Source organism: Babylonia areolata, chromosome 12 (genome assembly GCF_041734735.1).
Source record: "Babylonia areolata isolate BAREFJ2019XMU chromosome 12, ASM4173473v1, whole genome shotgun sequence".
Taxonomy (NCBI): Eukaryota; Metazoa; Mollusca; class Gastropoda; order Neogastropoda; family Buccinidae; genus Babylonia; species Babylonia areolata.
The window spans coordinates 31,975,032-31,997,249 of NC_134887.1; the positions used below are offsets into that span (position 1 = coordinate 31,975,032).

The 22,218-nt window shown below is 45.0% G+C and overlaps 1 protein-coding gene across 1 annotated transcript in view; it reads right to left on the reverse strand.

The window, feature by feature from the left end:
* The window catches only part of LOC143288152 (myb-binding protein 1A-like protein), a 64,830-nt gene that overhangs the window by 18,249 nt on the left and 24,363 nt on the right, over positions 1–22,218 (reverse strand). Inside the window, exons 11-22 of the mRNA XM_076596448.1 lie at positions 21,053–21,129; positions 18,670–18,865; positions 15,542–15,638; positions 13,308–13,378; positions 12,337–12,390; positions 10,103–10,156; positions 9,182–9,359; positions 7,790–7,932; positions 5,991–6,045; positions 4,288–4,520; positions 2,965–3,165; positions 1,557–1,697 (exon numbers count right to left, since the gene is read on the reverse strand). Of these exons, the coding sequence (XP_076452563.1) occupies positions 1,557–1,697; positions 2,965–3,165; positions 4,288–4,520; positions 5,991–6,045; positions 7,790–7,932; positions 9,182–9,359; positions 10,103–10,156; positions 12,337–12,390; positions 13,308–13,378; positions 15,542–15,638; positions 18,670–18,865; positions 21,053–21,129 (1,500 nt within the window). The remainder of the gene's footprint in view (positions 1–1,556; positions 1,698–2,964; positions 3,166–4,287; positions 4,521–5,990; positions 6,046–7,789; positions 7,933–9,181; positions 9,360–10,102; positions 10,157–12,336; positions 12,391–13,307; positions 13,379–15,541; positions 15,639–18,669; positions 18,866–21,052; positions 21,130–22,218) is intronic.

The window sequence follows — 22,218 nt, forward strand, 5'->3', positions numbered from 1 at the left end:
CATGGATTACAGGATCTTTAACATGCATATTTGATCTTCTGCTTGTATATACACACGAAGGGGGTTCAGGCACTAGCAGGTCTGCACATATGTTGACCTGGGAGATCATAAAAATCTCCACCCTTTACCCACCAGACGCTGTCACCGTGATTCGAACCCGGGACTCTCAGATTGACAGTCCAACGCTTTAACCACTCGGCTATTGCGCCCGTCAAAACAACAACAAATCTCTCATCTTATTTTAACAGTTTTGCCATTATGTAGAGAATAATGCCAATTTGAATTTTTCACCCCGAACTACCATACCCACGCTTGCTTTCTGCACTAAATTCACTTTCTTCTTCGTCATCATCCACCTCTTCAATGTCCGACCCTTCAGTTTGTAGCATTTCAAGTACTTCGGCAACACTAAAACGTTGCCGTCGCTGCCTTGTTCACTCCAAAACATTTTGAGAAGAACCCGCTTTGCTAACAGGCTGGCACGCGAGCAGACGACCTGTCAGTGACTTTGTCAGCATGTGTGCGAGACGGGCCACACATGACAGGCTGGCCAATCATAGCATTCGGTTGTGGAGTGACCCAGAATAGCGCTCTGCTTGGCTAATCACAAAATCACGTGTACAGCGCGTGATGGGTTTTTATTTTTTGAAAATACTATTCAATTCCGTCGTCCGAAGCCGAATATATTTTATGTAGGAATGCTCACGCATTCTGTCGTTCGGAGAGAGTTAATCTTGACTGATCAGTTTCGGATTCAAGGAGGTGTCAAAGTGTGAGCAACAATCCATGCATGTTACACATTCTGTTTCAATGCTTCAACAACAACAACAACAGAACCAGGGAAACACATGCACACAAACAACACACACACAACACAGACCAATACACCCCCCCCCCCCCTACACACACACCCATAACTACACACACACACAACCCCCCCCCCAACCCCCGCCCCCTTCCCACCCCTACTCATACCCCCTCCCCCCCCACACACACACATCACCACACCAATCCACCCCCCATGCCCCCCCACACACATACCCAAGCACACTGGCCTACATACACACCCATACCCCCCCATCCCCCACACCCATATACATACACACCCAACCACACATAACCATACCCACACCCACACACCCATACCTTCACAAATACCCCCACACCCCCCTCCCACACACACACAGACCCCCACACACATCCATACATACCCATCCCCCCACACACAACACACCCACATACACCCATACCCCCCCACACACACACCCATATCCATACATTCCCCCACACCCACCCACATCCATACACACACATCCTGCCCCAACACCTACATACCCACACTCCTTGCCCCCACACCCACATCCACACACACACAACACACCCACACACACAACCCGCCCCCCCCCCCACACACACACCCATATCCACACACCCACACACACCCACATCCACCCTCCCACAACCACACACCCATATCCATACACAACACACACACACATCCATACACACAACCCCCCCTCCCCCACACACGCACACACACCCACATCCACACTCACCCTCTGTTTACACAGAATGTGGAACAGCTCCGTGGCACGGTTACACAGCTGCTGGCTGTCTGATGGCTGCTGGCCTTGACCTTCACCCTGCTGACCTCTGAACTTGAGACGCACCAAGGTCAGCAAAGGTGTCAGCAGTTCCTGGGGACATTAATTCAAAAAGACGGTGACCTCTTTTTTTTTTCTTCTTCTATTTTTCACTTTCAGTGAAATATCACATTAACTCACTCGGGACAAATAGTTTTCTCTCTTGCTTTTCCCTGCAGACGACCCATTTGTAAGGGTTAAGAAAAAAATCACAAAAAATACAAAACACAAAGTAACTGAAATAAAACTCACTGTACCTGACCCACTGACCCCTTTCCTCACGTCGTGTGAACGCCCACCCCCCTCCCTCTTCACTGCTCTCAGAAGCTGAGTCACTATCAGTACCTTCTTGATGGTAGCTTTCTTCACTGCAGATACTTTATTCAACGTCTTAATCATCCTCGTCAATGTCAAAACCTTCAGTCTGAAGCATTTCAATCGCTTCAGCAGCGGTAAAAAGCCACTGTCGTGATCTAGTTTGCTCCAAAAAATTTCCACTTGTATCGCCGGCGACGCCATTTTCGATACGTATGCGGATTAGCTTGTCATGTGGGGTGCTGAGGTCAACAGCTCACCAGCGAGTGTACAGTTATGGAACCTCATGAAGAAACTTTCCGTTCGACCCTTGACTCCTTCGCAATGCCTGGTGTAGCTGCGATTATTATGCTACCCCATGAGGAAAACGTGGAAAAAAATTTATTTGTCAAAACCGCTATAGCGTTCCGTAGTCAGGAGTGAGTTAAGACTTACACCACCCTCTGTTCTGGTTTTTTTTGTGTTTTTTTTCTTAATGTGCTCATTTCTAATTCTACTTCATAGCATTTTGCAATGTATTCCTTGTTGATTTCATCATAAGAATCCTAAAATATGCACACATTAAAAAAAGTAAAATAAAAGAAGCCTTGATGCTGAAAATATATACCCAACGGCCAAAAGTCTGAATACCTCTAAAATACTGCAACTTGAAATGAATTTTGAATAACATATCAATAAAGGGAAAACCAAAAAATGGCCAATTCATATGGCTTTACCATTCTGTAATATCCGATATATTTCAAGCCAAGGTCTACATACACTGCTTACCTTAAAAAATTTTTTTTTTTAAATCCCATAATACATTGTCTCTCTCATTGACAGAACGCTTCAACACACACACACACACACAAAACACACACACAAAAAAACAACAACAACACACATACACACACACACAACAAAAGCAATCAACAGACAGCACACCCACACACACACACACCTATCCACAATTTCTCCCCCCCCCCCCACCCCCCACCCCCCTCAACTCCACAACCTCAATCCTCACCAGCACAAAGTCGCCGCAGCGGTCGCCCTTGACGACGACCTCCAAAAGGTCAAGGGCGCGCAGCCGGAAGCTGGCGACCTCGCGTCGTTTCTCCTTCTTCTCCTTCTTCCCCGGCTTCTTCATGGAGCGAAAGGCTGCCGCCAGCTGTTCGTCCAGCTTGAACATCTCTGAGTCACTCAGGTCGTCTTCCTCCTCATCTTCCTGGGGGAGACCGGTAAAGGTGTGTGTATGTGAGTGAGGCGGCAGGCAATATCAATCATCATTACAATTCTGTGTATGTATGTGAGTGACACGGCACACACACACACACACACACACACACACACACACACAAACAACACATCCACCCACACACCAATACACCCCCACAAACACACACACACACACAGAGTGGCAAACACATCCCTATGCCCACAAACATACACAGTTTTTCCACAAAGCACACACACATCCATACACACCCACCTCCACACACCCATATGCACACACACACACACACACCCATACACCCCCACATCCTACCCATACCCCCCCCCACACACCCAACCACAAAAACACACCCTCACACACACACACCACACACACAGACCACATGCGGAATAATGCATACATGCATATAAATGATGTACACATTCTAAAAACACAACATACTTTGTCCAAAAAAAAAAAGAAAAAAAAAAAAAAGTGAAGAAATAATTTGTACCTGCACAGAAAAACGACAACAGAATACGGATGCCTATATGTCAGGCTACAAATAGTCATACGTGTGAAAAAAACACGCACACACACAAAAACAAAAACAGATTTCTTTACCTTTTTTTTTCTGGTCTTCCACCCCTACTACTCTGTTGTCGAAAGTGATCACATATTGGACACTGGCTTTCTGTTAGATTTGGATCAAACTGTCACCATAAACGAGAAGCTTCATCAATTTGTACCAGTGCAGTGGCCATTGATCCTGAAGTATTTGTGCGTTTGTGCAGTGTGTTCAACCGCACGGTACAACACACACACACTGTTTCTGAGTGCAGCCCCTCCCTGTCCTCCAAAAACATTCAGACTGTAGAATCTGTTGATATCAGAAGCAATCCTTAGACATGTTGCTGATGGCCTCTTTTTATCTTTCTGAAACCTCTTGGAACTTTTCCCACAAAGTCTACACAAAGAATTTATGTAGACAGATGTCAAGGAATAGAGATATATATATACAAGTGAACATGGAAGTTGTAGCTGATGAAAGCATAAAGAAAGAAACTATGATCAATAAACAAATTATTAAAAAAAAAAATAAAAAACCCCAACAATTTCTGAAATAATCGTCACCTCGTTGTCGTCATCGCTGGCAACGGCTGCCGATCCCAATGCTGCCTTCACTGATCGACGTAGCTCCTCATCCACTTTGTCATCATCTCCCTCCTCTTCTTCATCATCATCGCCGTCATCGCTTTCGCCACTGTCCTCATCCACATCCATGTCCTCTTCCTCCTCCTCCTCATCATCATCCTCATCTTCTTCATTGCTGCCTTCGTCATCGTCTCCGTTGGCGCTTGCTGGCACTGGAAATAAGGAGGAATGTAATGTGTTTGTTGTTCTGCACTGCATCAACACTTTGTGCCTCATCAGTGCAGCTGCACTGCATTAACACTTAATACTCCATCGGTGCAGCTGAACTGGCATTAACACTTCGTGCCCCATCGGTGCAGCTGAACTGCATTAACACTTCGTGCCCCATCAGTGCAGATGCACTGCATTAACATTTTGTACCCCATCACATTCAGAGCAGATGCACTGCATTAACACTTTGTTCCCCATTGGTGCAGCAACACTGCATTAACACTTTGTACCCCATCATCAGTACAGATGCACTGCATTAACACTTTGTATTCCATCATCAGTGCAGCTGAACTGCATTAACACTTTGTACTCCATCATCAGTACAGATGCACTGCATTAACACTTTGTACTCCATCATCAGTGCAGATGCACTGCATTAACACTTTGTACCCCATCAGTGCACATGCACTGCATTAAAACTTTATACTCTATCAAGCGTTTTTCATTGACTGATAGCTTGGTACTGTGCTGGAAAGAAGTACTGAACCAGTTGTTCATCTCCACACACACACACACACACTCACACACACACTGCTCTCTCTCATACTCACACACACATACACATGTTCTCTCTCTCTCTCTCTCACACACATTCTGTCTCTCTTAATCTCTCTCTCACACACATACACTCTCTCTCCCATATTCACACACACGTTTTCTCTCTCTCTCTGTGTCTCTCATACACACACACACACATTCTCTCTCTCTTTCACACACACACATACTGGCACACACACTCACACATCTCTCTTGCACACACACACACACACACACACACACACACACACACACACTAAGACAATGACCTGGAATAAGACACACAGGCACAGTGGCCCTGAAACAAAAAAGCCAAGAGGCACAGAGCACAGATATATGGCTCACACGCTCACACACACACAAACCCCCAACTATTTGTATTTGTACTTTTTTCTCTTTTGTCACAACAGATTTCTTTGTGTGAAATTCGGGCTGCTCTCCCCAGGGAGAGCACGTCGCTACACTGAGAACGCCACCCATTTTGGGGGGTATTTTTTCCTGCGTGCAGTTTTTATTTGTTTTCAATATCGAAGTGGATTTTTCTACAGAATTTCGCCAGGAACAACCCTTTAGTTGCCATGGGTTCTTTTACCTGCGCTAAACATGCTGCGCACAGGACCTCGGTTTATCGTCTCATTCGAATGACTAGCGTCCAGACCACCACTCAAGGTCTAGTGAAGGGGGAGAAAATATCGGCGGCTAAGCCGTGATTCAAGCCACCACCACTCACATTCTCTCGCTTCCTAGGCGGACGTGTTACCTCTAGGCCATCACTCCACAAACAACCAAAGCGAGCTCTGTTTCAACATTAATCGTGAGAGAACAACCACACAAGAAAAGAATGTAAACCCACACATCACATAAAATGTACTCACTGTCTTCAAATTCGAACAGATCCTCATCTTTCTTGGACTTGTCACTTTTCAGCACCTGGAAATGTGTGAACATTGACACAATGACTGACGGGTGAAATAGCCGAGTGGTTAAAGCGTTGGACTGTCAATCTGAGGGTCCCGGGTTCAAATCACGGTGACGGCGCTTGGTGGGTAAAGGGTGGAGATTTTTACGATCTCCCAGGCCAACATATGTGCAGACCTGCTAGTGCCTGAACCCCCTTTGTGTGTATATGCAAGCAGAAGATCAAATACGCACGTTAAAGATCCTGTAATCCATGTCAGCGTTCGGTGGGTTATGGAAACAAGAACATACCCAGCATGCACACCCCCGAAAACGGAGTATGGCTGCCTACATGGCGGGGTAAAAACGGTCATACATGTAAAAGCCCACTCGTGTGCATACGAGTGAACGCAGAAGAAGAAGACACAATGACTGACGTGTGTTCATGACAGAAGGAAAGAGCGTGAAGAAAACTGTGCCTTCTTCTCTCGCTGCTGACCATACACACACACACACTCTCTCTCATGCCCCCCCACCACCCTCCCCACACCCCCTCCACACACAACACACATCCCCTCATGACACACCCTTCTTCTCTCACTACTGACCATACACACACTCACACACAGACACACTCTCTCTCTCTCTCTCTGTTGATGAATTTCCCATCGTACTATCATAGCACTGGTAACCACTTTGGTATCCTGTATTAGACTGAACGCTTTCAAGACAAAGTTTAGCCAAAACGTTTTATTGTGTATGTGGTAAACAAATCACACGAAAATCATATTTTGTTTCGGTGTCAAATTATTAACAGGTTACTTCCAAAGTCATGTAAAGTTAGAAAATTCTCAGAACAAAACATAAAAGAAATAATGTCCAGCCAATTACTTTTGATTGAACTTGCTGAACCCCTGTTACATAGTTCAACAGGAGTGTTTCTATGATGTGACCTTACCGATATTCGGTTTTAATTTCTGTTGTAGTTCATGATGTTAATTGCTATTACACAGATATTTATGAATTGTTGATTCCATAGTTCTAGTTTATCCTTTCTCTGTATATCCCCTTCAATCCCCATCCCCTTACCCCCCAATCTCACACACACATACACGCATGACACGTCTAATATCACTCCAAATGAAAAGACGTTAAATTCAAGAAAGAATCTACAAACGCCCACACCCTTCCCCCCCCCCACCACACACACATACACACACACCCCTCCCCCACCCTCCCCATGCACACCCACACCCACACACTCCCCCTACACCCCATCCACACACATAACCCCCCCCCCCTCCACATCCCCAACACATCCCATCATGCCCCTCCCCAAACACACACACACAATGAAAACAAAGACAGACACACATACATATACACACACACCACACGCACCCACAGCTGCCCCCACTTTCCTCCCCCAACCCCCCTCCCCCCACCAGACACATCCCCTCATGCCCCCCGCCTTCCCTCCCCACCCCCCTTGCTCCCCCCCCCCCCACACCCTCCCCGAACCCCACCACCACACACAATACACAAATCTTCTCATGCCCCCCCACCACCCTCCCCACCCCCCTTCCACACACAACACACATCCCCTCATGCACCCCCCTTCCCTCCCCCCCCCACTACCCCCTCCACACACAACACACATTCCCTCATGCACCCCCCTTCCCTCCCCGCCCCCACTTCCCTCCCCAACCCACCCCTTCCCTCCCCCTCCCCCTTAGCCCCCCCCTCCCTCTCCCCCCAAACACACACACGCACAGACCTCAGTGATGAGGTGCAGGGCAGCAGGGGTCAGGTGGCTGGCCAGGGATTTGAACACGGCCACCGTGGTCTTGCGGGCCAGCCTGGACGCCCGGGACAGCATGGACAGGAGGACCTCCGTGACCACCTCCACCCACTGGGGCTCTGGGGACACATTCAACGTGTGTGCTGGGTTTTTTTGTGTTTTTTTAAATGATAATAATAATATTAATGATAAAGGATTTTTTTTTCTTCCTAAAATTACGTTTATCTAACATACTTTACCGTGACCCACTAGTGCAGACTCCGGCAGAGGAGTCCGATTCCTGTCCTGTGCAAACTACTATCCGCCTATGCGGAGAAAACTAAAGTAGCTACGGCCGATAACCTCCCGGAAGTAGGTTACCTCCCCTCTGTATCCCTGACTAGCTTCCTCTTTTGACGGCACCGAAATGTACATTTAGACAGCGCCCCTTCTCTTGCGATCGCGCCTTGATTCTCGCTCGATCGCCCAAACGAGCTCAGTAAAAGTTTGTGACCTGTTAGAAGTCTTCGTCAGACACAAAGCAAAAGCGTCAAAGAATCAAAAGAGAGGAAGAAAATACAAAAAGAAAAAAAAACTTAGCCGTATGAAGAGCACAGGATCAGGAGTCAAGATGGCTGCCAGAAAAAGAGGGCGCTAGTCAGGGATACAGAGGGGAGGTTACAACCTACTTCCAGGAGGTTATCCATCGTAGCTACTTTCGTTTTCTCTGCACAGCTGGGGGGTAGTTTGTACAGGACAGGGAATCAGACCCCTGTCAGAGTCTGCAATGGTGGGTCACGGTAAAGTATGTGTAGTTAAAGTACGTTTATATAGCAGTTCTTCTCAGACTCTATGAGCAAAGTGTCGATCTCCATTCTTTTTTTTTTTTTTGTCTTTTGGTGGGAGGGGTGAGAGGGGAAGGAGGGGTTGGGGGGGGGGGGTGTCAAGGGTGGGTAGGTGGGGACGGGGGAGGGATTATCATCAATTAAAAACAAAAACCTGGAAATAACAATAGGATGGACAAACCATAAAAACAACACACACACACACAAAATCATTTTGTCTTTACTTCTGTTTTTTTTAAGGTAGTGTTTGGTGATTTTTTTTACAAAGATTTTTCATGATTGAGTGGGGAGTGGCAATAAACTATCACTGATTTCAGGTTCACAGTGGCAATAAACTATCACTGATTTCAGGTTCACGCCAGGAGTGGCAATAAACTATGGTGGCAGGATACAAAAAACAAGATGAAAAAAAATTATGAACCCACTTGGGAGAGAAGAAGTTGAGTACTTCGACTCGTAGAGTCTTCAAAGTAACTATGGTGGCAGGTTTGCCCAATGGCACACACACACACACACACACACACACACACACACACACACACACCTCCATCATCGTCACGCTTGGACCTCTGTTTCTTGACGGCCTTCTGACGACAGACATAAATGTCCTGAAGCAGCTCGGTGGTCGACTCGGGCTCCGTGAAGAGGTCAAAGGCCAGGTGGAGAATGAGCAGCGTGAACGCCTCCGTCTCTCCCATGCTGTCAGCCGTGGACTTGCGTTTCTGTTACCGGTCACACAGATTGCCATGGCGTAATACTAGTTCTAATGACAATTATAATGTTGATGATGATAAAAAATAATGTAAATAATGCAGGGTAATGTGTGTGTGTGCGTGTTGGTGCTCATGTACGTTTATGGTTATTTGATCGTGTTTTCATATCTGTGAAACTGCATGTTTGTTGCATATCTGCTATGCATGTGTGTGTACGTGTATGTGTGAACATGTGTCTGCATGTTTTACATTTATTTGCTTATTTATCTTTTGTGTGTGTGTGTGTGTGTGTGTGTGCGTGCGTGCGCCTAGAGTTGACTTAATCAAGATTTTGCGCATTTTAAATATTATTATTAGTGGTAGTATTTTTATGTATTTATCTTCTTTTTTAAATTTTTTTCTTCTTATTTTATTTTATATTTTTATTTTATTATCATTTCAAAAAAATTTTTTTTAATTTATTTATTTATTTTTGTTATTTTTACTTTATTTATTTTATTTTATTAATTTCAAAAAATTTTTATTACTTATTTCTATTTTTATTTTTTAAATTTATTTATTTTTATTTTTTATTTGTTCTCAAGGCCTGACTAAGTCAGGCATCTGCTTGGCAGATGTGGTGTAGCGTATATGGATCTGACCGAACGCAGTGACGCCTCCTTGAGCTACTCGATACTGATACTGAAAATGATACTGTTACAGGAGGCACGTATGGTGTGGCCATCCTCATTCAGTCCCCACACGAAACTCACCTGGGCGGCTTTGGCCTTGACGATTTCAACCACGGTCTTCCATTCCTCCCGCACCTGTCAAGAAACACAGAAAATTGAATGGTCTTGACGTAACGCGTCTGCCTAGGAAGCGAGAGAACCTGAGCGCGCTGGTTCGAATCACGGCTCAGCCACCGATATTCCCCCCCTCCCCTCCCCCCCCGCTAGACCTTGAGTGGTGGTCTGGACGCCAGTCATTTGGATGAGACGATAAACCGAGGTCCCGTGTGCAGCATGCACTTAGCACACGTAAAAGAACCCATGGCAACAAAAGAGTAGTTCTGGCAAAATTCTGTAGAAAAATCCACTTCGATAGGAAAATCAAATAAAACTGCACGCAGGAAAAAATACCAAAAAATGGGTGGTGCTCTCAGTGTAGCGATGCGCTCTCCCTGGGGAGAGCAGCCCGAATTTCACACAGAGAAATCTGTTGTGACAAAAAAAGAGAAATACAAATACCAAAAAAGAAAAAAAAAAAAAAAAAAAGGTACTAGAACGGATTCTTTCCACAGATGCCAACCCCTGTCAAGAGTGTGTAGGAACAATCAGGAAATTTGGTAGGAACACTCCGACTCCAAGTCACATCAGCAAAAGTACATTTTATCTACAAGGTGTACAAACACTTGGGCCTACCTACAACACGGTGTAACTGCTACGATTAAGCTGACTGGTCCACCCAATGTTGTTTCAATGTAAACATACACGCGATTAACTGAGCATCGTTACGTGAGACCAAGGTTAGTAGTGACTGCCCTGGACTCATGATCGACAGGTCTAGAGCATCTGGGTAATGTTACAACGGGAAAGCATGTGACCATGCTATGCAGTCGAAAGTGAACTCGTCGGAACAATTTTGATGTTGACGTAACGTCGGAACTTCTTCTTCTTCTTCTTCTTCTGCGTTCGTGGGCTGCAACTCCCACGTTCACTGTGTGCACACGAGTGGGCTTTTACGTGTATGACCGTTTTTACCCCGCCATGTAGGCAGCCATACTCCGTTTTCGGGGGTGTGCATGCTGGGTATGTTCTTGTTTCCATAACCCACCGAACGCTGACATGGATTACAGGATCTTTAACGTGCGTATTTGATCTTCTGCTTGCGTATACACACGAAGGGGGTTCAGGCACTAGGAGGTCTGCACATATTTTGACCTGGGAGATCGTAAAAATCTCCACCCTTCACCCACCAGGCGCCGTCACCGTGATTCGAACCCGGGACCCACAGACTGACAGTCCAACGCTTTAACCACTCGGCTATTGCGCCCGTCGTAACGTCGGAACAAACTGCGACTGAGTGTAATAACATACGGCGAAATCATAACAGTTGGCGTCTCAGTTCTTCATAGGTGCAAAACACATCAAGGTCAATGGGCAGTCCCTGTCCCTTCCACAAGAAAAATACAGCACAATGTGGGGAGTAGAAATACTATCCGTAAGCAGCAGCATTGAAATATTTTTTTTTTAATTTTTTTTTTTTTAACCCTTTCAGCACTGTGCCAATGACAGCTTCTGTATTCTGTTCCCAGACTGGGAAGTTTCAGCAATAGCCGAATGGTTAAAGCGTTGGACTTTCAATCTGAGGGTCCTGGGTTTGAACCTCGGTGGCGCCTGGTGGGTAAAGGGTGGAGAATTTTCTGATCTCCCAGGTCAACATATGTGCAGACCTGCCAGTGCCTGAACCCTCTTCCAGTGTATACGCATGCAGAAGATCAAATACGCACATTAAAGATCCTGTAATCCATGTCAGCGATTGGTGGGTTATGGAAACAAGAACATACCCAGCATGCACACCCCCGAAAACGGAGTATGGCTGCCTACATGGCGGGGTAAATAAACAAAACGATCATACACGTAAAATGTTACATGTCTGAGTGTATATGTATGCATGCCTGAAATCTGATTGAATGACACAGGAAACGAATGATGAGCATCCAACGGCAGCCATCAGTCGGCTCTACCCAGGTAGGCAGCCTGTTGTGTAAATGACCCCGTGTTTGTAAAACGCTTAGAGCTCGGTCTCCCACCGAGGAAAGGCACTCTATAAGTATCCATATCAATCAATCAATATATATATATTTTTTTTTTATATTTTATCAACATGTTCTTCTACCACTTTTCCTGTGTCCTGTGTCATGTTGCTGTTGTGCCCGAATATATCATCATTGTCATCACCACATCACGTCACACATTATCGCATCACACGCACAGGTACTCACCGCTTCGCTTATGTCCTTGACTGGCTTCACGGAATCAGGACTGGACAACAGTTTCTGAAAGGTAAACACGAATCAGTTCAATTCAGTTCTATTCAATTCGGGTATCCCCAAACCAGCTGACCACAAATGGTATGGTTATGAATGCTGAGGATGTCTTGTTATGATATCAAATTTAAAAACTGAAAAAAATTTATTAACACTTGAAGAAAAAAAATCCACATGGGCTTGCTCATATGGATGAACACCTCCACACAAACTAGCACCACCCTCGCATGCACACATCATCTCCTCATACTTCACACACACACACACAAACACACACACACACACACACACCAGTGACACCCACCCACCCACACACACACACACTCACCCAAACACACACACACACACCAGTGACACCCACCCACCCACACACACACACACTCACCCAAACGCACACACACACACTTACACTTACACACTCACTCAAACACACACACTCACACATGCACACCCACACACACACACACATTCACACACATATAGACACAAACACACACTCACTCACAGTCACACATACACAACACTCAACACACACACACTACACACACACACACACACAAACTCACTCACTCCCAAACACAAACACACACACACACACACGCACACACACACACACACACTACACACACAACACACTACACACACACTACACACCACACACACACACAAACTCACTCACTCCCAAACACACACACACACACACACTACACACACACACACACAAACTCACTCACTCCCAAACACACACAACCACACTCACACTACACACACACACACAAACACACAAACTCACTCCCAAACACACACACACACACACACACACACACACACACACAAACTCACTCACTCCCAAACACACACACACACACACACAACACACTCACAACACACTCACAACACACACACACACACACACACACACTGACCTCCACAAACACAACCAGATCTGCCAGCACCCCGATGTAGCTCAGCACTTGTTTGTTCTTCTCCTGACGCTCTGCAACACAATGTCCCAACACTGCACTGTATGTTACAGTGATAAATCAGTACACACACAATGTCCCAACACTGCACTGTGCGTTACAGTGATAAATCAGTACACACAATGTCCCAACACTGCACTGTGCGTTACAGCGATAAATCAGTACACACAATGTCCAACACTGCACTGTGCGTTACAGTGATAAATCAGTACACACAATGTCCAACACTGCACTGTGCGTTACACTTACAGCGATAAATCAGTTCACACAATGTCCAACACTGCACTGTGCGTTACAGCGATAAATCAGTACACACAATGTCCAACACTGCACTGTGCGTTACAGCGATAAATCAGTACACACAATGTCCAACACTGCACTGTACGTTACAGCGATAAATCAGTACACACAATGTCCCAACACTGCACTGTAAATTACAGTGATAAATCAGTACACACAATGTCCAACACTGCACTGTGCGTTACAGTGATAATCAGTACACAAAATGTCCCAACACTGCACTGTAAATTACAGTGATAAATCAGTACACACACAATGTCTCAACAATGCACTGTAAATTACAATGATAAATCAGTACACACAATGTCCCAACACTGCACTGTGCGTTACAGTGATAAATCAGTACACACACTGTCCAACACTGCACTGTGCGTTACAGTGATAAATCAGTACACATAATGTCCCAACAATGCACTGTACGTTACAGTGATAAATCAGTACACACAATGTCCCAACACTGCACTGTGAGTTACAGTGATAAATCAGTACACACAATGTCCAACACTGCACTGTGCATTACAGTGATAAATCAGTACACACAATGTCCAACACTGCACTGTGCGTTACAGTGATAAATCAGTGCACACAATGTCCCAACACTGCACTGTGCGTTATAGTGATAAATCAGTACACACAATGTCCAACACTGCACTGTACGTTAGTGATAAATCAGTACACACAATGTCCCAACACTGCACTGTGCGTTACAGTGATAAATCAGTACTCACAATGTCCAACACTGCACTGTGCGTTACAGCGATAAATCAGTACACACAATGTCCAACACTGCACTGTGCGTTACAGCGATAAATCAGCACACACAATGTCCCAACACTGCACTGTGTGTTACAGTGATAAATCAGTACACACAATGTCCAACACTGCACTGTGCGTTACAGTGATAAATCAGTACACACAATGTCCAACACTGCACTGTGCGTTACAGTGATAAATCAGTACACACAATGTCCAACACTGCACTGTGCGTTACAGCGATAAATCAGTACACACAATGTCCAACACTGCACTGTGCGTTACAGTGATAAATCAGTACACACAATGTCCAACACTGCACTGTGCGTTACAGTGATAAATCAGTACACACAATGTCCCAACACTGCACTGTGCGTTACAGTGATAAATCAGTACACACAATGTCCCAACACTGCACTGTGCGTTACAGCGATAAATCAGTACACACAATGTCCAACACTGCACTGTGCGTTACAGTGATAAATCAGTACACACAATGTCCAACACTGCACTGTGCGTTACAGCGATAAATCAGGACACAAAATGTCCAACACTGCACTGTAAATTACAGTGATAAATCAGTACACACAATGTCCCAACACTGCACTGTGCGTTACAGTGATAAATCAGTACACACAATGTCCCAACACTGCACTGTACGTCACAGTGATAAATCAGTACACACAATGTCCCAACACTGCACCATACATTACTATGGTAAATCAGTACAAACACGATTTTGTCACAATTGTGTGTCTCTCAGTCAGGCTTCAGTCACACACACACACACACACACACTCATATACACACTAACACACACACACACACTCTCTCTCACACACACACACATTCACATACACCCAACCCCTCCCTCCCCCAATCACACACACACACACACACACACCCTCTCACACACACTCACACACACACATATAACACACTCACACACACCCAACCTTCCCCCCACACCCCCACATACACATACTGACATACTTACACACACACTCACATGTATACACACACACACTCACACTCTCTCTCTCTCTAACAACCCCCCTACCCGCACTCCCCCACACCCCCTCCCCGCCACACACACACACAGAGAAAAGTGACATGTAACTCACCGGGTCGCATGGACAACAGCTGCATGAGGGTTTTGTAGAATGTGGCCTGACACACACTCCGCACGGCCGGCGTGAAGTCTGGACTGACCTCCTGACACTGGGGTTCACAACCATGATACAATGACGATGATGATGATGACGACGATGATAACAATGACGACGATGATGATGACGATGGTGATGATGATGACGATGATTGATGATAATGACAACGATGATGATGATAGCGATGATGATCATGAAGATGATGAGGACAATGATGATGATGATGACAACAATGATGGTGATGATGATGATTATGACAATAATGATGATGATAATGATGATGACGACGACAACGATGACGATGATGATGATGACGATGATGATGACAATGATGATGATTATGACAATAATGATGATGATGATGATAGCGATGATGATCATGAAGATGATGATGACGATGACGATGATGATGATAATGACGACGACGATGATGATGATGACGATGATGATGATGATGACAATGATGATGATGACGATGATGACAATGATGATGAAGATGATGACGATGATGATGACGACGACGACGATGATGATGACGATGATGATGGTGATGACATGGATGATGATGATGATGACATGGATGCTTACATAGCACCAGATGGGTGCAACAGCCAAGTGATTTAAGCGTTTTGACTTTGAATCCGAGGGTCCCCGGTTCGAATCTCGGTTGTGGGTAAAAGGGTGGAGATTTTTCCAATCTCCCAGGTCACTGCATGTGCAGAGACCTGCTTGTGCCTGAACTCCCTTCGTGTGTGTGTATACGCAAGCAAAAGATCAAAAACGCACGCTAAACACGGCGGGGGTAAATAAACAAAACGGTCATACGCATTAAAATGTTACATGTCTGTATGATTGTGCATGTCTGCATGACTGAAACCTGACTGAATGGTACAGGGTGATGAGCACGCAATGGCAGCCATCAGTCGGCTCTACCCAGGTAGGCAGCCTGTTGTGCAAATGACCGTCTGTTTGTAAAGCGCTTAAAGCTCGGTCTCTGAGCGAGGATAGGCGCTATATCTTCTTCTTCGTTGTCCGTGGGCTGCAACTCCCACGTTCACTTGTATGTACACGAGTGGACTTTTACGTTTATGACCGTTTTTACCCCCCCCGCCATGTAGGCAGCCATACTCCGTTTTCTGGGGTAAGCATGCTAGGTATGTTCTTGTTTCCCATAACCCATCAAACGCTGACATGGATTACGGGATCTTTAACATGCGTGTCTGATCTTCTGCGTGCATATACACACGAAGCGGGTTCAGGCACAAGCAGGTCTGTACATATGTTGACCTGGGAGATCGGAAAAATCTCCCCCCTTTACCCACCAGGTACTGAGATTCGAACCCGGGACACTCAGATTGAAAAGTCTAATGCTTTAACCACTCGGCTATTGTGCCCGTCAACCATAATGACCATATTTTGTTCAGGAAAAGGCCACGGCCCCGTCTGAAGGGGCTTCAGATTCAGATGGTTTAGCGTGCTTCAGCCGTAGGCATACACACCCATCAGGGAAGGGGGCAAGGGATAGGGGATGATGGAGTGGGTAATCCTTCTTCTTCTTCTGCGTTCACTCGTATGCACACGAGTGGGCTTTTACGTGTATGACCGTTTTTACCCCGCCATGTAGGCAGCCATACTCCATTTTCGGGGGTGTGCATGCTGGGTATGTTCTTGTTTCCCATAACCCACTGAATGCTGATATGGATTACGGGATCTTTAACATGCGTGTCTGATCTTCTGCGTGCATATACACACGAAGGGGGTTCAGGCACTAGCAGGTCTGCACATATGTTGACCTGGGAGATCGTAAAAATCTCCACCCTTTACCCACCAGGCGCCGTCACCGAGATTCGAACCCGGGACCCTCACATTGACAGTCCAACGCTTTAACCACTCGGCTATTGCGCCCGTCTGAGTGGGTAATCCAACAGTTCATTTACAAACTGTGTAGTAACTTTACTTTGAACACAGTATGTACAAACTAAAATCATTTTCATAGTTTTCCATACTGAATAAGTATACAGTCATTTTCCCCCGAGTATGATGATGCATGGAATTTAACAGTTCATTTACAAACTATAAGTATACAGTCATTTTCCTGAGTATGATGATGCATGGAATTTAACAGTTCATTTACAAACTATAAGTATACAGTCATTTTCCTGAGTATGATGATGCATGGAATTTAACAGTTCATTTACAAACTATAAGTATACAGTCATTTTCCAGACTATATCATACATGGATTCCAACAGTTCATTTACAAACTGTGTAGTAACTTTACTTGGAACACAGTATGTACAAACTAAAATCATTTTCATAGTTTTCCATACTGAATAAGTATACAGTCATTTTCCCCGAGTATGACGATGCATGGAATTTAACAGTTCATTTACAAACTATGTAGTAACTTTACTTTGAATACAGAATGCACAAACTAAAATTCTTTTCATAAGAATGGAGTCGTCATTTTCCAGACTATATCATAGATGGATTCCAACAGTTCATTTACAAACTGTGTAGTAACTTTACTTGGAACACAGTACGTACGAACTAAAATTATTTTCATAGTTTTCCACATTGAATAAGTATGTGACGGGCGCAATTGCCGAGTGGTTAAAGCGTTGGACTGTCAATCTGAGGGTCCCGGGTTCGAATCACGGTGACGGCGTCTGGTGGGTAAAGGGTGGAGATTTTTACGATCTCCCAGGTCAACATATGTGCAGACCTGCTAGTGCCTGAACCCCCTTCGTGTGTATACGCAAGCAGAAGATCAAATACGCACGTTAAAGATCCTGTAATCCATGTCAGCGTTCGGTGGGTTATGGAAACAAGAACATACCCAGCATGCACATCCCCGAAAACAGAGTATGGCTGCCTATATGGCGGGTTAAAAACGGTCATACATGTAAAAGCCCACTCGTGTGCATACGAGTGAACGTGGGAGTTGCAGCCCACGAACGCAGAAGAAGAAGAATAAGTAATGCAGTCATTTTCCAGACTGAGTACAATCATGATGTACGGATTTGTCCGAACGCAATGACGCCTCCTCGAGAAACTGAAAACGGAGACGGGACTGCGTTTACCTGCGGAATGTCGTCGGTGGCCTTGGTGACCTTGAAGAAGGTGTGCAGCGAGAGGAACCGCAGCACTCGGCCCGTCAGCCCGCCCTGCTGCATCGTGGGATTGACGGCCGCCACACGCAGCAAGGGCACTAACTGCTGCACAAACTTGTCGTGGTTGTTGCCGCGAGTCCCTTCCGCCTCCTCCGTCTCCTCCTCTCTGCTCACAGGAATCGTTACAAAAATGTGACTTTACTATTATTACGAAACGGAACTACAGCACTCAGACAGCAGACACACTAAATATATTTCTGTTTAATAATTACGATGTAATAATTAATTGAAATGTTTTTAAAGCGAATATGTGAAATGCTTTTATTTTGAGAACATATGTTTATTACTCTTGTTTAATCAAGTTATCTGCGTGTGTGGGGTGGGGGGGTGGGTGGGAGGGTGCGGGTGTTTGCTGATTATCTGGTTGTGGTTTTCCACAATTCATCTTTATTCTTATCTTATCTGTCTATTATAATCAATGTGCAGTATAGTAGGCTATGTTTATAAGTATATTCAAATAATGTTTCTTAATTCTTTCTGTTTTTACATTAAGAATACTAGTTATTACCTGCAGTGTGTGGATGTATGTATGTATGAAACGATGTATTTACGTTTGCATCTTCGTAATATTTGTAGGCGCTGTTGTTGGCTTTTACAGTTATGGTCCCCATGTTGTTTACTGGTCTATATTGTGATAATGCACCTGACCAAATTTCTCCAGTTGGAGATAATAAAGTTATCTTATCTTATCTTATCTTAATTACTGGAACACTACAGGGATAGGGACGGCAGCAGACACACCAGTACGGGAATACTACAGGAATACTACAGCAGTAACAGAGCAGGCATGTAACATGACCACTGGAATACTACAGAAATACTACCGACACACAAAATTACAACGACACACAATTACTGGAAAACTACAGCATTGAAACAGTAGACACACATTACAAGAATACTACAGGGATACTACAGCAGTGAAACAGCAGACACTCAATAATATGAATACTACAGGAAATACTACAGCATTGAAACAGTAGACACACAATTACATGAATACTACAGGAACACTACAGCAGTGAAACCTCACACACAACTACAGGAATACTACAGGAATACTACAGCAGTGAAACAGCAGACACACAATGACATAATATAACTACAGAAAACTACAACAGTGAAACAGCAGACACACAATTACATGAATACTACAGGAATACTACAGGCATGTGAAACAGTAGAACACAATGACAAGAATACTACAGGAATACTACAGCAGTGAAACAGTAGACACACAATTACATGAATACTACAGGAATACTACAGCAGTGAAACAGTAGACACACAATTACATGAATACTACAGGAATACTACAGCTGTGAAACAGTACACACACAATTACATGAATACTACAGGAATACTACAGCAGTGAAACCTCAGACACACAATTACATAAATACTACAGGAATACTACAGCAGTGAAACAGCAGACACACAATTACATAAATACTACAGGAATACTACAGCAGTGAAACCTCAGACACACAATTACATAAATACTACAGGAATACCACAGCAGTGAAACAGCAGACACACAATTACATAAATACTACAGGAATACCACAGCAGTGAAACAGCAGACACACAATTACATGAATGCGAATACTACAGAAATACTACAGCAGCAAAACAGCAGACACACAACTACAGGAGTACTACAGACACACAATTACAGGAACACTAAAGCAATGAAACAGCAGACGCGCCATTACTGGAATACTAGTATTTATGTAATGTGGAGTGATGGCCTACAGGTAACGCGTCCACCTAGGAAGCGAGAGAATCTGAGCGCGCTGGTTCGAATCACGGCTCAGCCGCCGATATTTTCTCCCCCTCCACTAGACCTTGAGTGGTCGTCTGGACACTAGTCATTCAGATGAGACGATAAACCAAGGTCCCGTGTGCAGCATGCACTTAGCGCACGTAAAAGAACCCACGGCAACAAAAGGGTTTGTTCCTGGCAAAATTCTGTAGAAAAACCCACTTAGGTAGGAAAAACAAATAAAACTGCACGCAGGAAAAAAAATACAAAAAAATTGGGTGGCGCTGTAAGTGTAGCGATGCGCTCTCCCTGGGGAGTGCAGCCCGAATTTCACACAGAGAAATCTGTTGTGATAAAAAAAAAGAAATAACAAATACAAATACAGCAATACCACAGGAACGAGACAACAGACACACAATAACTGGAAATACAACAGGATTACTACAGCGGACACGCAACCACAGGAAGGAGTACCACAGGAATAACTACAGGAGCACCAAGAAGTCGGCAGCACCAACGAACACTCACTGCGGCAGCAGGTCACCGCGCCCCATGACACAGTCCATGCAGGTCTGTGTGAAGTCCTCCACTGCCTGGCCCTGCAGCTGTGTGCGACACAAGGGGGGTGACTCCACATCATCACATACTGCATCATCATCATCAATAGTAGTAGTAGTAGTAGTAGTAGTAGTAGTAGTAGTAGTAGCAGCAGCAGCAGCAGCAGTAGTAGTAGTAGTAGTAGTACTGGTTGGTGACACCACATCATTACACACTGCATCATCATCAGTAGTAGTAGTAGTAGTAGTAGTAGTAGTAGCAGCAGCAGCAGCAGCAGCAGCAGCAGCAGTAGTAGTAGTAGCAGCAGCAGCAGCAGCAGTAGTAGTAGTAGTAGTGGTAGTACTGGTTGGTGACACCACATCATCACACATTGCATCATCATCAGGAGGATAGCAGCAGCAGTAGTAGTAGTAGTAGTAGTAGTAGCAGCAGCAGCAGTAGTTGTAGTTGTAGTACTGGTTGGTGACTCCACATCATCACACATTGCATCATCATCATCAGTAGTAGTAGTAGCAGCAGCAGCAGCAGCAGCAGCAGTAGTAGTAGTAGTAGTAGTAGTAGTACTGGTTGGTGACACCACATCATTACACATTGCATCATCATCAGTAGTAGTAGTAGCAGCAGCAGCAGCAGCAGCAGTAGTAGTAGTAGTAGTACTGGTTGGTGACACCACATCATTACACATTGCATCATCATCAGGAGGATAGCAGCAGCAGTAGCAGCAGCAGCAGTAGTAGCAGCAGTAGTAGTAGCAGTACTGGTTAGTGACTCCACATCATTACACATTACATCATCATCAGGAGGAGGATAGCAGCAGCAGCAGCAGCAGCAGCAGTAGCAGTAGTAGTAGTAGTAGTAGCAGTAGCAGCAGTAGTAGTAGCAGCAGCAGCAGCAGCAGCAGCAGCAGCAGCAGCAGCAGTAGTAGTAGTAGTAGTAGTAGGAGCAGCAGCAGCAGCAGCAGCAGCAGTAGCAGTAGTAGTAGTAGTAGTAGCAGTAGCAGCAGTAGTACTGCCTGGCCCTTTAGCTGTGTGTGACACAAGGAGGTGACTCCCACATTACAACACACTGCATCATCATCAGGAGGAGGAGGAGGAGGAGGAGGAGGACTTTCACGAGGAAGAAGATTATTATCATTA